We start from the raw sequence: 15,405 nt of genomic DNA, 5'->3' as shown, positions 1-15,405 counted from the left end.
CGAGTATGATTTCTATAATCGAAATTAATCACAGCACATGCTATAACCACTGCTCTAATGTAACAATATCTATGTCATTGCCAGCCTTATCAATCAGAACATGTATCACTGATCCTAAAAATGCCTTACACAATCCAAAGTCAATGAGACGATAGCGCAGATCAAGGCAGTTAAAAGATCAATACAAAATCCCACTGAGACTATACACGTACACGAGGTCCTGAAACATCATCGCAATAAAGCTGATTATGAATATGTGTCCACACATTTACAAACTTTAAACCCTTTGTCAATATGAAAAAAGAAAGAAATTTAAAGTACTTTATCCCATCCTTGGTAGAGAGCAAACACCATGATGTAGCACCAAAGAAAAGGTTTTACATGGATCAAGTTGCAGAATTAAAAAGTTGTCACGTTTTAGTTTCATTTGTTTTTAAGTTATATAGTCCTGAAAGCAACAGTGACAATGGAAACATTTAACAGAAGAATCAAGAAAGCATTTTAGGGAGTTCGGATTTACTTTGTTGAGATCAGCTTTAGCATGTTCTAGTCAATCACACCTTGATGGAATCATATTTCTCACCCATTATACCACCTTTATGCTTCTGGAATTCAATATACCGCAATGTACTGGAAAAGAAAGCATTTGCAGCTGGATCTGGAGTTGAGTCACTTTGCATTTCAGTACGGATCAATTCAACCAGGCTTTGGATTGCTGCACTTGTGATCTGTGAATTTCCTTTCTCGAAAAAGTACAGATACCTGAAACATTATCAGCCACTTTATTAGAACTTTCAAGCCAAAAACCACGCCATTCGATTTAAGTGGTATGTCTTTCTGTTGGGGTTGAACCCAAAAAACGTGGATGGGGAGTGTATGACTGTCCTTATTGGGTCAATCGAAAGGTTAACAGTTACCCAAAAAATAAATGTCAAAGCGAAGGGTGTATGTCATGACGAATTGAATTTTGTAAAACTCAAAGCTACTGACTTGTTCAGTATTTCAACAAAGAGTATGACAGGCCCACTGCTACCACGTGCAACATTGGCCATTTGTTGAGCAGCATTTGCAATCCTCAAGGCACGCTTTAGGCAAAGCAGGACCCTATATCATGGAAACAATAACAGTCAGGTTCTCTTTCATAATCTCTTACAATCAACGGAAGCTGTAAGTTACAACACCAAGAAACATGACCCCAATATCATTAGAAACAGACTGAAGTATGACAATAATTGAAACCAAAATGGGGACGGACAGTTTCTTGCAGCACCACCCAACTTACAGAAAGTTACATGCATAAAAAATATGCAAACAAAATGATGCATGAACTCAAACCAGACCATGAAACAGTTTTGATAATAATTATCAGGCTGTGCACCTTTCTCCGTCTTTAAGGCCATCTTGATCATCAACCCAAAAGAGATGTGAACATGCATAAACTGCTCTACATTGATCAGGCTTCTTTAATAACCTTGCTGAATACTGACCAAAGATAACATGTTAAAATGATTCTGGGATAAAAAGTGGCACAATAATCAGATTATATCCAAATATTTACCCCCGTAGCCTTGTGCGTCAGAGTGTCCCGATTCTCAACACCAAAGACATTCATCCTCTGAAGAGATCCAATTATCAGATGTATCGCAGTGACCTGGGCTTTGGAGTCCTATAAGCAAGGCCATAGATCATGTTAACATTCTGACCTGGGCAGAATGTGACCCACATCACAGTTCATTGATCATGACAACTACAGAGACTTTCATTTTGTTTTTTTGGTAAACTACAAGATAATTTAATCACAGTAAGTTAATCGATGAGCAATTACCGCAATTTCTTCTTCATATAATATAAATGCCTGAGTGAAAAATTCATAGGCAGCAGCCTCAAGATCACAGTCGCCAGCAGCCTGATTGTCGATAGACCAAAATGATTGGAGGTTAAAATCAGTAAGTTACTCCACAGAAATACTTGAAATCTCTTTTCTAATAGCATAGTCATCAAATAAATAATACACTAGTACTGAGGCTTGCACAACCTTACACTGTATGCTGGAAATTGTTCTTCACAAAGTTACGCGATGTAAAAAGCTACACCTTTCAAGTACATACTAAGTATCCATGCAGATATCAATCAGTAAAAACTTACCTCAGCACATTGCAAGTACAATCTCAATGCCAGTTCAGGAGATGGAACAGAAGAAAGAGCCTCAATAGTCTGAAATTAAGCCAAAAGTATGATCATGACAAGTCCAAATAATTTGAAAAAAAAAATAATGTCGTTCTTAACAGATTTTAATTCACAGTAGAATATCAGACTGGTCTAAGAACACTGAAGATTGGTTTCACTTCTCAACAGAAAATATAAAATTATTAAACAATAACCTGACTCAAGATCTGAAATATTTTTTTTGGTGTTGCGGGTTCTTCTTCTNTTGGAAAATTAACTATGAGCAATAGTTAATACCTTCCAATCATTCAAAAAATTCTAACAACAAAAACCATCATGCATACCATTTTCTATTCCAAATTGTTCTTTACCTAAAAAGTACTCTTGCATTTTCACAACCTACAAAACCATTACTACAAAAGAATCTTCAATTCCCATGTATATTCTCAAAGATGACAACACATATATATTGTAAATTCAAGAAAAGATCAAGACAAAAGTACCTCAAATATTTAATGCAGAACAAAGAGGAAAAGAACATGTTTAAATCTCCAACTTCACAAGCATACTATGATAACAGAACATACTATGATAACAGTTCCAGCAGAAAAACCTAAAGCCCTGTTAATGAAATATTGTCAACATAGGCACAAAAAATGGTCATGAGAAATACATATTTTATTGTAATAGTAAGTGCATCAAGTTTCCCTTAATTAGTGATGCTTGTTTGATAATTCAGAATTAATACTAACCACAACTGAAATGTCTGTCTTTTTTAAGTTTACCATCAGAAGTAGATACACAACATAACGATAAATATGACATCATGGCAAATTCTATTCTTGTCCTAACTCCTGAATCAATATCCTATAATTTGCAAAAATGAATATCCCATATTCAGATTTTCTAAAGATACAATGAAATAGTATTGTGACAATCAAGTAATGAAAGAAAGTTACCCTAAGTGCAGAGAACACAGGAGGAGGAACTGTAAATGGTAGTCGTTTTGGTCCCCCAGTCATGATATGTTTCCTCACAGTGCATATAATCTGAACAGTAGCATAATAAAATGCAAGAGTATTAATTTTTCACCTATCATAGCTGAAAAATAACTAAGCCACACAGGAAATACAAGCTAAAAAAATCCAAATGTCTCCAAGCAAAAGATGGATACTAGCATTAGCACTAAATGTTACAAATGCAGAAAACATTCTCTTACCTTTAACATTTCCTCCGAGTCATCATTATAAAGCATGTGTATGAGGCAAGCAACAGAATTATGTTCCTCCTTGAAATCCTCCTCGTCAAGCTATTGGGAAAGACATAAGTGCCCCCATAAAGCGACAAATATTAAATCCAATAACAAGGTGTAACATACAAAATTTAAATCATTAGATTACAAGAAAGTGGCCAATGGAGTAAAGCTTTCAATATGCAACTCATCCTCTGCAGTTTCATCAACGTCTTTAATGAGCCCTTTTATTAATTCGAACAGCACCTCAACCAACAATGAACATATTAAGCATATTCTAAACAGAAACAGCATAATATCAGTAAACAAATAAAGAAGAAGTATACCTTCTCATCAGTTGAGATGCAAGTGCTATTTTTCATAATGCTCTGAATAATAACCATTGCCATGACTTTGTTTGTTCCATTATCAAGGTGGTCCATAACTCTGGGATAATTAGAAAGAGTCAATGTAGAAACAATATCATTGTATTTTTCCAGTGGAGCACTTAAATGTTGTTTCGTCGCTCTGCTGTCTTCAAGCTTTGGTATGCTGGATAGCTTCTTAACACATGCTCCCTGTCAGATCATTTACCATAATAAAGAACAATCAAAGCCTCAGGAATATGTGTACAAAACCCTATGTAAATGAGATTGTATAGATTCAATCTATGTCAACTACATTTATAACATTTGAAATGAAACATACTCAGCCACTTGGTCAACATAATCAAGCCGATCAGGTGAACACGAAGCGTAAATGTAAGAAGAGAGACATACAAGTTACAGCTCCAAGAATAGCATGTCAACCTGTGCTTCTATCACCTGCCATTCAAACACTGCTATAAAAGATCCGTAAAGAATAACTCATGCTCCAACTTGAGCATACAACAAGTTTCTACACTCACCCACCCAAAAAAAATGAATAAGCAAAAAAAGGTGAGCCATTGTCACAAAATTGAATCACACCTCTCCAATATGATATTAAAAAAAAAAAAAAATGCACTTGCAAGAATTTCAAAGTGAATTTGCAACCACATGGAACACCATTTACCTTGCCAATGGCATTGCTCAACTTAGCAAAACTTCTACTTGCAGAAACTCAGGTAACACCTGAAGGAAAATCATAATCCAACATTGTGACAGCATAACATGCAAAAAAGCATATAGATACTCACATTGTACTTGAAGCAGCATAATTTGACAACCTATCCATTAGTCGAGATAGCACTGTCTTGATGTCAACTGTTGGCTGAGAATAAAAAAAAAACATAAAAAAGAAAAGGTCAGTATGAACTTTAGTTAATCAAATTGACCCCAACTAGAGAGAAAGGAGAATCCATTCTGTATATATGATTTAACATACACACAACAACATTTAATTGTATAATTCTCATCAAGAGTTGCATCCCCATCATTCTAGGCTGAGGACAAATCAGAAATTAAAACTATTTTAGCATATGGCATGTTATATGAATCATGTGCAATTTCCACATTGTTGTGATCATATAAAGCACATATGGCAATGTAGGACACGGAAAACTTTGTTCATGGAATCGGGGATCAGAAATTCCCTAATGCATTAGTATCATGGGCTGGCAAGGTGCCCACCTAGTACATGCAGCATAGGATGATTACAGACAACCCCTCCCCTCTTCTTAATCCAAAATACTGTAAGCCATGAAAAATACCTGAAGCTGAGGGCAAGCACCCAACAGTGTCTCAAGGGTCTGCAAGTGGTACTCGTCAGGGAAGACCTGGATTATGCAATCCATCAGATAATATTGAGCAAGTTCATCTTTACAGTTCACAACCTGCCCAAGTCAATTCAGATACATATTAGAAAGATATGAAAAGAGCATTTTACAATATCACATTTCTCTAAATTAGAGCAGCATAACTTGCTGTGAAAAAGAAATGTATCACTCAACCTGTTCTAAGACTCTGGGAAGAACATTGTCTTTGTACATCTCAAGGTCCACACCTTCAATCTGACTCAGAACATGAAGATTTTTCCCTACCTAACAAAAAATCAGATACAGAAGTTTAACTTCAGTACAGAAGAATTCCATACACATGCACTGTTTCATCCAATGATAGGTTCACTCGACATTACAAGATCACGAAGTTCGCTCCTTTCCTTCTCCCGCTTCTCCCTCACTCGACCAGGTCCCTGCGACCAGAAAGCCCAATTGAAGGCCTCAACTCAGCATCACCAAAGAGTATGAATGATTCACAAGCACCATAACACCTGCATGGCCAAAAATCATGCTCTCATGATTGATTTCTATTTCTATGGCATGCAAGTACTGTGGTGCCATGCATGTCCTAACATAGTATGAGTTTACAGATGTTCAAAAAACCTGATGCTGCATTCGAACCCAAAGTTTATTCATCTCAGTGAAATTCTGTAGCACAAATTCTACAGCATCCGTCACAGTGTCAGCATCTCTGCAGAAAGACAGTGCCGTGTTTGAATTAGCAGTAGTTGTTTCCAATATACTACTTGCAACTAGCATTATAATACAAACTTCCACAATGGAGCCAAACATGTTACCTTAAAGCAGTCAAATTAACTTGATTGAAATCAACTTTACATTCAAAACAATAGGGAACACGTTTAACCAAATAATCTTCTTACCCTTCATACTCAGAACCAATATCAGGTAATTTATCTCTGCTGACTTGAGCAAGGTAACTCCTCAAAAAGAGACCACGAATTGGATGTTGAACACCCCGACACATTTCCACAAGATCTTTTAGGACATCCTTGGCAGGAGCCTCATTAGATTTAATGTACACAGACCCAACAGTACACAGGAGATACCTGGTTCATCAACAACATCAAACTCGTGTAAACTGAAATAACCGTTAATGGAGTATATTTAAAACTATTGGAATAATTTAAAAAAAAAATGAAACATGACTCGAGTGATTATGACTTACAGTCTGGGCAGTATATTGCCAGCGTGTTGAACAAGCTCATACAGATCAACAATTGATACACCATGCCTGCTTTCATCTTTGAAAAACATCTCCAGCTTCCTCAATTCATCGAAAGCTCGCATATCTTCAAAATAATAATAATATTTAAAATATTATTACAACCAATGAATTATAACATAAATCATATCAAATCAAAATCAAGATTTAATTTAATGGCAAGAGAAGAGTATACAGAGTTCGTAGTATTTGTGAGGAGAAAGTTTGGAAGTCCGAAGTTCCGAGAGCATCTGAGCTGAATATTTAAGAGCTTCTCTGAGATTGTTGGAGTCCTGAGATTACAATAACCAAATAAGGAATTAGAATTTGATAGATCGTTAATGGAAAGGAAAGCTAGGGTTTGTCAGAATTTAGGATTAAAAGGAAGTACCAAAGCGCGATGCATGTAAAAGGCGTTATGTTGAACGCTAGCGATCCCTTCGGCCAGCCATTTCTCTTCATCTTCACATACGTTCAACATCATTTCACTCTCTAACTCGATAGCAAGTTAACGACCTTGAGGAAGGTTCACCAAATTTTCGTTTCCTTTTTGTCAGTAGAATGACAAGTAAGCAGCGACACAAAACATAACGTCCGTTTTTGATTTGGCTGTGAGTCTACCATCAACCATGTCAAACTTTACCAATGTTTCAGTATATGTAGCGAATGATGACTCACAGGTTGCATGTCCAATTTAATTAATTAAACAAATATGAAATAAAATAATAAGTTTAATTAATTAACAAAATTCCCCTTAATATTTTAAAAAATGACAATATAATCCAAAAAATGATGGAAAATTAAAAACAAAATTTTATTCAATGCAAATATTAAACTATAATAATTCAAAATAGATTAACATTAATTTAACAACACTAAAATTAAAAGAAAATACAACATAAATTAAAATAACAATATGAAATTTTACTTTTGTGTTACTGTTGTTTTTTTTTTTTTTGGTTGCATTTTATATTCGATATAATTTTTTTATATTAAATGTAATGGTTATTGTATTAAATAAATGTCTAATTTTATTAAATTAGTATAATTTTCAAAGTTATTATTATTTAATCAAAATATCATTCTCAATATTTAATTAATATATACAAAAATAATTAGTGAAATAAATTAATTATTGATTATTAATAGAAATAAAAAGAAAATAATATTTTAAAGAATATTCTTTTTGGCGTAATATTTGGTGCAATGGATTGAAAATGCAATAGTAAAATACACCAAAAACCACACCAATTTGGTATTTGTGGTTGGAGATGGTCTTAATCAGGGTTAATAACAAGGACTCCTCTTTGATATAATTCTATCGTAATATTAAAATAAACAGGAGATAAGTAATTAGATATATATTATTAATCTATTATATTATAAATTATAATTACACGAACTATATATTAACAACTAGAGAAATGAATTTATTATTATAAATAATAATCAAATTAACTTAAATACAAATTAAAAATAAATAAATAACAAAAATAAGAAAATAAAATATATTTTGTAGTTGATGGATAGTGTTACACCAAATTTAGTGTGATGCTATTCATTCACACCAATTTGGTGTGACTGTGAGTGTTGGGTTGAAGTAAAATTTCCACGTCATTTTAGTATTTTACACCAAAATGGTGTTGGGTTAAAGATGTCCTAACATGGTATTAGAGCCTCTTCCTAAAGGAAAATAGGTCATCACTTTGATTGAAGATGGTGATTATTGAGTCTAGTTGATTAAGAGTTTTTTTTTTTTTTTTAATTTCAATTTTTAAAACATAAAATAAACTGTATATGTATTTAGTTGTTCTACAACATTAAAACCAGTTGTGTTTATTATATAGAAATTACTAGTTAGATCTATTTAACATTGTTTTAAATGTGTAATATTACACCAACAAACCTCTCTTATAAACTTTATCTCATAATTTTGACGTGACAACTTGTAATTGGTCAATTTGTAATTAATTAATAGGACCTATACAGGATCCATGTGGGATCCATTGTAAACTGACTAATTGCGAGCCACCCAAAAAAGTTTGTAAGAGATGGTTATTGGTATAGTATTATTCATTTTAAATACCTTTAATTCATATTTTTATTTTATTTATAAACATATTCTGAAAAATTTGATAATGTTAGATTCATAGGTGAGTACGTGCTAATTAAATCAATTACTTGAATCTTTTAGGTTGGTACAAAGAGTTCTGAAATTAAAATAATTACGCTAACAATAAAAATTAAGCTATAAATAAAAAATAATATCATACTAAATTTAGAGGTGGGAAAGGCCCAGACCCAAATAATTAGGGACCAGTTCTCGGGGCCTAGACCGGTCTCTAGGACTGGTCATAGGCCTTTGGAAATTTTTTCTTGTAAAATTTATTTGACCCCCTATATTTATTGTCAATTTCATATTAAATAGGGGGATTTTAGATATTTTACAGCGGTTAGAAGGAAATTAAGAAGGGAGTTTGGGCCAAGCCTTGGAGGACGGACCGGCCCTAGGCCTGAGCTCTCCTCCCTTGGGCTTGATCCGATCCTAGGACCGGTTTTTTAGGCTAAACTTCCAAGCCTAATTCCCACCTCAAGTACTAATATCCCTTTTTTTTTTTTTATTGTTTTTGGGCCCTCGCTTTCCTTAAGGTCCATTTCAAGTGGAACTGGAGACACACCAAACCCGCTTAATTCTCAAAACCTATTAAATATCCTACAAACTCAATAAATTGAATAAGTTACAAATATAATAGATGACAACACTCCTGATCAATCAAATACAATCTCTAGGTCTACTAACAAGCCAAATCCAATGTCTACCATCCGGCCACAAAGGGAGTTGGTTTAGTGTCCTAATTTTTCATATTGAGTAATGCAGTAGATGGTGAGATGATGTGATTAAATTATAAATATTAAAACTATGCTAAATTAACTAACACATTAATGTAAAGTTGGAATATATATATATATATATATATATATATTATTTTGTGAATAATATTACGATCAAACATTACCAAACAAGTAACAGTATGATAAAATATTAAACAAGAACAATCATGGGTTCAATGATAAGGGAACAACTGAATTAAATGCAAACCAATTAAAACAAAGAAGTTGATTACGAATAAACTCGATATTACATAGGTAAGAAGGAGACATATTAATGGTATTTGTTAAAAAAAGGAGAAATTTGTTTCATAATTGGGATCTTCCTCACAACTGATTCATACAAGCGACAAGTACAAACATGAAAAGCAAAAGAGGTGTGCACGTTAACAAGGGGAATGCTTACTCACTAAATACACATCACACCTAACAAGTAAAAATTGAGAAACAAACCATCTGATGCTTCCTCAGAAATCCCTATATTGTCAGTCAGATTATACACCACGGCTTGCAGCTTCCTCTGGGTGGGACATGGCATGGAATGGAATGGAAAAAGGTACAATGAAGAAACACTGCAGTAAGGCTAGGTAGCCATGTCATTTTCTCTCCTCTGTCAGACCTAGATTTTCCTCGATCACAGTATGGAGCAAGCCTTTTGAGACTTCTTCTTCTTCTTCTTTTGTTTTGGAGGCTGGAGCACCACCTTTATTGCTGCATCAAAAACTGCCTTCACATTCTGCAGTTACATCATATGAATCCCATCAAAACCTGGGCCAAGAGCATGATCCCTTCATATAAAAGTGAGAAATGATGGAGATTTTTTGCATACCTGTTGTGTCTTTGAGCTACATTCAATGTAGGCAGGGGCTCCAATCAGTTTCTTCAGTTCCTCTCCCTTTGGTGAAAAGAAAATTCAGACCAAAATTTGAAAAAGTCTTAGGGGAGGAAGAAAAAGTGTATGCCAAAGGAAGCATTAATCTGAGGATATTGTTCTAGTTACCTGAGCTGTAGTGATAGACACTGCACCAGGATGATCAATAAAAAACTGCCTATCGTCTCGAAGATCTGCAAATGGCAAAAATCATCTAAAAGCTGAGGGAAACTTTTGAGAAAAGAAAGATAGTCCGGAAGCATTGATTAGAAAGACTTCTACAGAAGATAGGTTAAAAAATGATGTCCTGAGATAAGAACTTTCCAATATCAATCAAAGCCTAGTACATGTAAAGTAGAGAATGGCCATAACGATATGAATATAGGCTAAAACTGAAATTACAATTTGTCTTTTCGAAGACATTAGCAACTGCCACAAATATGAGTGCATATAAGAACTAATGCAAATCATGCTAACAATATTTATCTTGACAGCCTATTATTCTCAACCTTTGAGCATACATGCTATAGGAAAAAACCAGAAATTTGTGAATAAAATCTCTGGTTGCAACAAGAATCACTCAATCAAACACCAGCACGGGAAAATTTAGCCAATTGTCTAATTTGAAAACTAAAATGATACTCATCCTATAGCACAGACTCTTTGCCTTAAACACAAACCTAGAAAAGTCAAAAGAAGTCACAATCAAGAAACACTAGGCTTGTTACAATCATTTATAAAGATTATAATTCTGGAACACCGTACCAAGCTTTGTTCCAACAAGGATAATTGGAACACCAGGTGCATAGTGTCTCAATTCTGGAATCCACTGAAACAGAAACCAAGCAAACAATTTATCAGCAAATGTACTTGCAGACAACTTACATCAAACATATTTATCATCTCAAGAGAAAAGTCATAAACAACTCAACACCTTCTTGGCAACATTTTCATAGCTGGCCTTGCTAATAAGAGAGAAAGCAAGAATAAAGACATCGGCACCTCTGTAACTCAACGGTCTTAATCTGTTGTAATCCTCTTGACCTGTTCAAAAGTGCTTAATTCAAACCCAAGCCAGGAAAAGCTCTATTGTTGGATAAAATTCATTAGTTAGACATGAAAATTACCAGCTGTATCCCATAATCCCAAGTTGACGGTGCTGCCATCAACAATTACATTTGCACTGAAATTGTCAAACACAGTTGGCACATAGTCCTGTTATATTTCCCATGGTCAGCAGTAAGTCAACAGAAAGCAAACAGAAAGCAAAAATTAAACCATCAAAAGCAAAACACTGAACTATTATCGAACAAGAGTTCAATTAAGCACCTAACAGAGAAATCACTGGCTGCAGTTTCTAATACATAGCGCCAATTAGGGGTAAATTACCAAATTTGAATAATACAAAAAGAAATAATGTTCTATCTAGCATTTAATGCTAATTAATATCGCAAAATACATAATAATGCCGGAATCAAAAAGCAAAGAAGAAAACAAAAAGTTTAGCAACTGACCGTAGGAAAACTGTTGCTGGTATAGGAAATTAACATGCAGGTTTTGCCGACGGCGCCGTCACCGACCGTTACGCACTTAATGAACCTGGACGCGCTCATCTCCGCCACCAGATCTCTTACTCCGTTACTTAATTCCAGACAAAATACACTATAGAGAGTGCTCCTTTGTTTCCTCAGATTTTGCTCATTCCGTCTAATCAAGAAAGAATAACTTTCTTCACCAACCTCAGCCAAACACCAAGAAAATGAATTAAAGACTTGAATTGATACGAGAGCAGTCCAGCTAAGAACCCTAATAGAAGAGACAGCGACAGGGAATGGGAATGGGCAAAACAAACACAATGTGTGCGTGAGAGAGAGAGAGAGTAAAAGGAAAGAATGGGCCAATGAGAGAAAGAGAAAGAAAACAATTTGCTTTGCGGTTGAAATGTTAGCTGACCTAGCCAACCTTTTGCCAGCTACGTATCCAACGAATCCTTATCATCATTTACAGCATTTGTTATTTATTTTCATTTCCCTCTTCACAATTTTTAAACATTTTTAAAAATGAAAAATGAAAAAAAAAAAGACATGGACCCTTAACCGACGTGCCCGGCGGTTCATTCCATTATGATTATAGAATCTTAACAGACGTGCCCGAGTGAGTATGATCATGGATTTTGACAAAATATTCGGAAAGAAATCCGCTAATTACGCAATTTAAAGTATAAACTGATTGGATTGTAATTTGAGTAAGCACATGGCAAGAATTTGGTTAGGCTAAGCCACCTCCATGTGCTTTCGTTTATTTCTTGGCTCCTTCCTACCAAGTACCAACGACAATACAGTGTGTCCTTAATTCGGAATTCAGCTTTTTTATGGGTATTGTTGGTATTCACACCAGGAATGGTTAACCGTAAAAGAATTACTTAATCGGCTGGCCAAGCCCTCAGCCAATCCAATTTTTTTCCCACCTACCAAACAGGGCCTTGATACTTCCCGTATTTGGGTTTGTCTAGATGATGCTTCCCCTTCTTTCAATTTCATGTTCTAGCCAGGGCCTGTAGAGTAAACAAAGATGAAAACTGTCTAGGTTAGTACTTAATTTAGAATACATATAGTGTTTAATGAAGAATTATATGTTTTTAATTATGATTTATCACTAACGAGTTATTTTTATATGGGAGTATACGATCTCCTAAATCCCTTAATTATGTCAATTGAATTACACAATATTTTGTGTGACATAATTAGGAGATTACATAATCTCTGAATATTATGAGATTGTATAATGACATAACTAAGATTATAAATATTTACCGATTACAAAAGATTTACATAATATTATGAAAATCTTAACACTCTCCTAAGTTGGTGTGTAGATGTCACACATGTCCAACTTTGTCAACAGTCTAACACTTGTAAGAAAATACGTTTGGAGACAACCTTGGTAAGAATATCGGCACTTGATCCTCTGAGAATTTAGGTAGTTCAATAATCTTTCATCAGTTTTTCTTTGATAAAAATCTATTACTTCAACATGCTTCGTACGTCATATTAACTGATTGTGAGTAATGTCACTGCTGTTTTATTGTAAATATAACTAGAGGTGGTGATTAGGTTGATAACCCAAATCTTGTAGTAGAAATCTTAGCCCCAAAGCTTCAAAAATCCCAAGTGCCATTCCTTTAAATTCTGCTTCAGCGCTCGAGCAGCCACAACATTTTGTTCTTGCTTCTCCACGTGAATAGATTACCTCCTACAAAAGTGAAATAACCAGAAGAGATCGTCTATCATCCCCTGCTCCAGCCCCATCACATTAGTATAGCATGCATTTTGGTAGTCTTATTTTTAGAATAAGATTCCTTTCCAGGAGCATGTTTTAATATCTCAGGATACGCATAACTGCGTTCATATGCTGTCTCCAGGATTATGCATGAACTGATGACTATACTCAATGCATAAGCAAGATATGGCCTAGTATGAGACAATCATCAATCTTCCACAAGTCTCTGTATCTCCATTGTCAACTGGTACTTGATCGTCTTGACTCCTAATTTCAAGCCTTCTCGATTGGTGTACTGGTTGACATCTGACATACCAGTTTCCTGCAACATATCCAAGGCATACTTTCTTGATAGAAAGATACCTCTGTTAGATCGAGACACTTCAATTCGAGAAAAAATTTCAAAGAACCTAGGGCCTTATCTCGAATTCTTCTGATAAATACTTTTGTAGGTGCCCTTCTTCTGGATCATTTCCTGTAACCACCATATCATCCACATATACAATAAGTGCAGTGATCTTTTCTTGTTGTTTTTTAAGAAATATGTGTGATCTAAATTGCTCTGATGGTAGCAAAAAAACTTCATAGCTTTGGTGAACCTCCCAAACCATGCCCTCGGAGATTGTTTTAACCCATACAATGACTTCTTTAACTTATATACATTTTTGGCATGTTTCCTGGGAAATACACACTGGCGGGAATCCATATAGATTTCTTCAGACAATTCTCCAAGTAGGAAAGTTTTTCACATCAACTGTTGTAAGGCCAATCTAGGTTGCAGCTAAAAATAATAAGACACTTACCGTGTTGATTTTACTACGGGTGCAAATGTCTCTATATAGTTGATCCCATGGGATTGGGTGTACCTTTTTGCTACTAGTCTTGCTTGAATCTCTCAATTATACCATCAGTTTTATACTTCACAGTGTAAACCATCGACATCCAAAGTTTCTTTCGGGTGGACAATCAACAAGTTCCCAAGTCTCATCTTCTGTAATGATTTCATTTTCTCATTCATAGTAGCTTTCCATTTTGGATCAGATAAGGCTCAGCACACTGTTAGGAATAGATACAATAGATAATTCATTCACAAATGACATTCGTTTTTGACAGACGATGGTTAGACACAAAATGACTCATGGGGTATTTGACTTTACTAGATAGCTCTGTTCGTATGTTGGTTTGGGAATCCCTCTAGTACTACGTGGTGGTAATGTGTTCCTAATTGGTCCAGACTCAATTGGTTCAGACCTAAATCAGGAACATTCTCAACAAATGATGGTTGTGAAATACCAGGATAAGAGACTCAGACTAGAAGCTTCTACGGACGAGTTTGATACCACCTCCACATTTTCATCATCCACTTCATCTCTTGCTGAACAATAGGTCTAGTTTGTAACTCATGGCTCCCACATCTTGAACACATAGTCAAGAGTCTGAATTTCTGCTTGACAATACTCCCCCTGAAGTTCAGACTTAGAGAAAAATACATCAACTCTTATGGAAAACAACATCCATTGTTACAAACGTTTTTGAGTTGGAGGATGATAACATCAATACCCTTTGATGAACACCATACCCAACGAAAACAATTTCAATGATGATGGGACACATTGTTGCGTTGATGTTTATGGAGGTGAACAAATGCGTACACAAAAAACATGAGGTGGTAAGTTCAACACCGTGGAGCATTCACTGCTTTACCAAGCCTAAAAAGGTGTCTTGAACCGAAGAGAACTAAAGGGTACCGATTGATTAGGTAGGCTGCAGGTAAGTGCTTCTCCCCAAAAGGTAACGGCAGTGAGCCTTTATTAATGTGCACGAACGACCTCCAAAAGTGCCGATTTTTTCCCTTAGCAACACCTATTGTTGAGATGTGTTGGGAAAGTAGTCTGATGAATGATACCATGTGTGCCAAGTACTGTTGAAGATCTAAACTTTGATATCTCCTCCATTGTCACTTTAAGGACCTGAACCTGTGCATTATA

The 15,405-nt window shown here is 35.1% G+C and overlaps 2 protein-coding genes across 2 annotated transcripts; both read right to left on the bottom strand.

The window, feature by feature from the left end:
• Nucleotides 1-170: 170 nt before the first annotated feature.
• Nucleotides 171-7,014, bottom strand: LOC116141832 (vacuolar protein sorting-associated protein 35B-like). The gene is given in 27 exon segments (XM_031427303.1): nucleotides 171-762; nucleotides 991-1,104; nucleotides 1,379-1,482; nucleotides 1,559-1,666; nucleotides 1,826-1,906; nucleotides 2,146-2,214; nucleotides 2,382-2,443; nucleotides 2,511-2,565; nucleotides 2,736-2,787; nucleotides 3,019-3,215; nucleotides 3,386-3,469; nucleotides 3,599-3,671; nucleotides 3,746-3,975; nucleotides 4,102-4,139; nucleotides 4,142-4,188; nucleotides 4,190-4,221; nucleotides 4,451-4,482; nucleotides 4,485-4,509; nucleotides 4,571-4,648; nucleotides 5,088-5,210; nucleotides 5,328-5,417; nucleotides 5,513-5,569; nucleotides 5,760-5,847; nucleotides 6,038-6,223; nucleotides 6,343-6,466; nucleotides 6,575-6,671; nucleotides 6,770-7,014. Coding segments are annotated over 27 exon segments (2,547 nt in total). The 5' UTR covers nucleotides 6,863-7,014; the 3' UTR covers nucleotides 171-554.
• A 2,467-nt stretch (nucleotides 7,015-9,481) lies between these two features.
• LOC116141873 (rac-like GTP-binding protein 5) lies at nucleotides 9,482-12,081 on the bottom strand. Its single transcript, XM_031427344.1, has 7 exons — nucleotides 11,653-12,081; nucleotides 11,266-11,353; nucleotides 11,073-11,182; nucleotides 10,904-10,967; nucleotides 10,268-10,332; nucleotides 10,097-10,162; nucleotides 9,482-10,003 (listed from the first exon to the last, which is right to left on the bottom strand). Exons 1-7 carry the CDS (start codon nucleotides 11,749-11,751, stop codon nucleotides 9,902-9,904), a joined length of 594 nt encoding a protein of 197 aa, XP_031283204.1. The 5' UTR covers nucleotides 11,752-12,081; the 3' UTR covers nucleotides 9,482-9,901.
• Nucleotides 12,082-15,405: the final 3,324 nt, after the last annotated feature.

Source organism: Pistacia vera, unplaced genomic scaffold, assembly GCF_008641045.1.
Source record: "Pistacia vera cultivar Batoury unplaced genomic scaffold, PisVer_v2 Contig400, whole genome shotgun sequence".
In the NCBI taxonomy this organism is placed as follows: Eukaryota; Viridiplantae; Streptophyta; class Magnoliopsida; order Sapindales; family Anacardiaceae; genus Pistacia; species Pistacia vera.
This window is presented reverse-complemented; position numbering and strand designations above follow the sequence as displayed.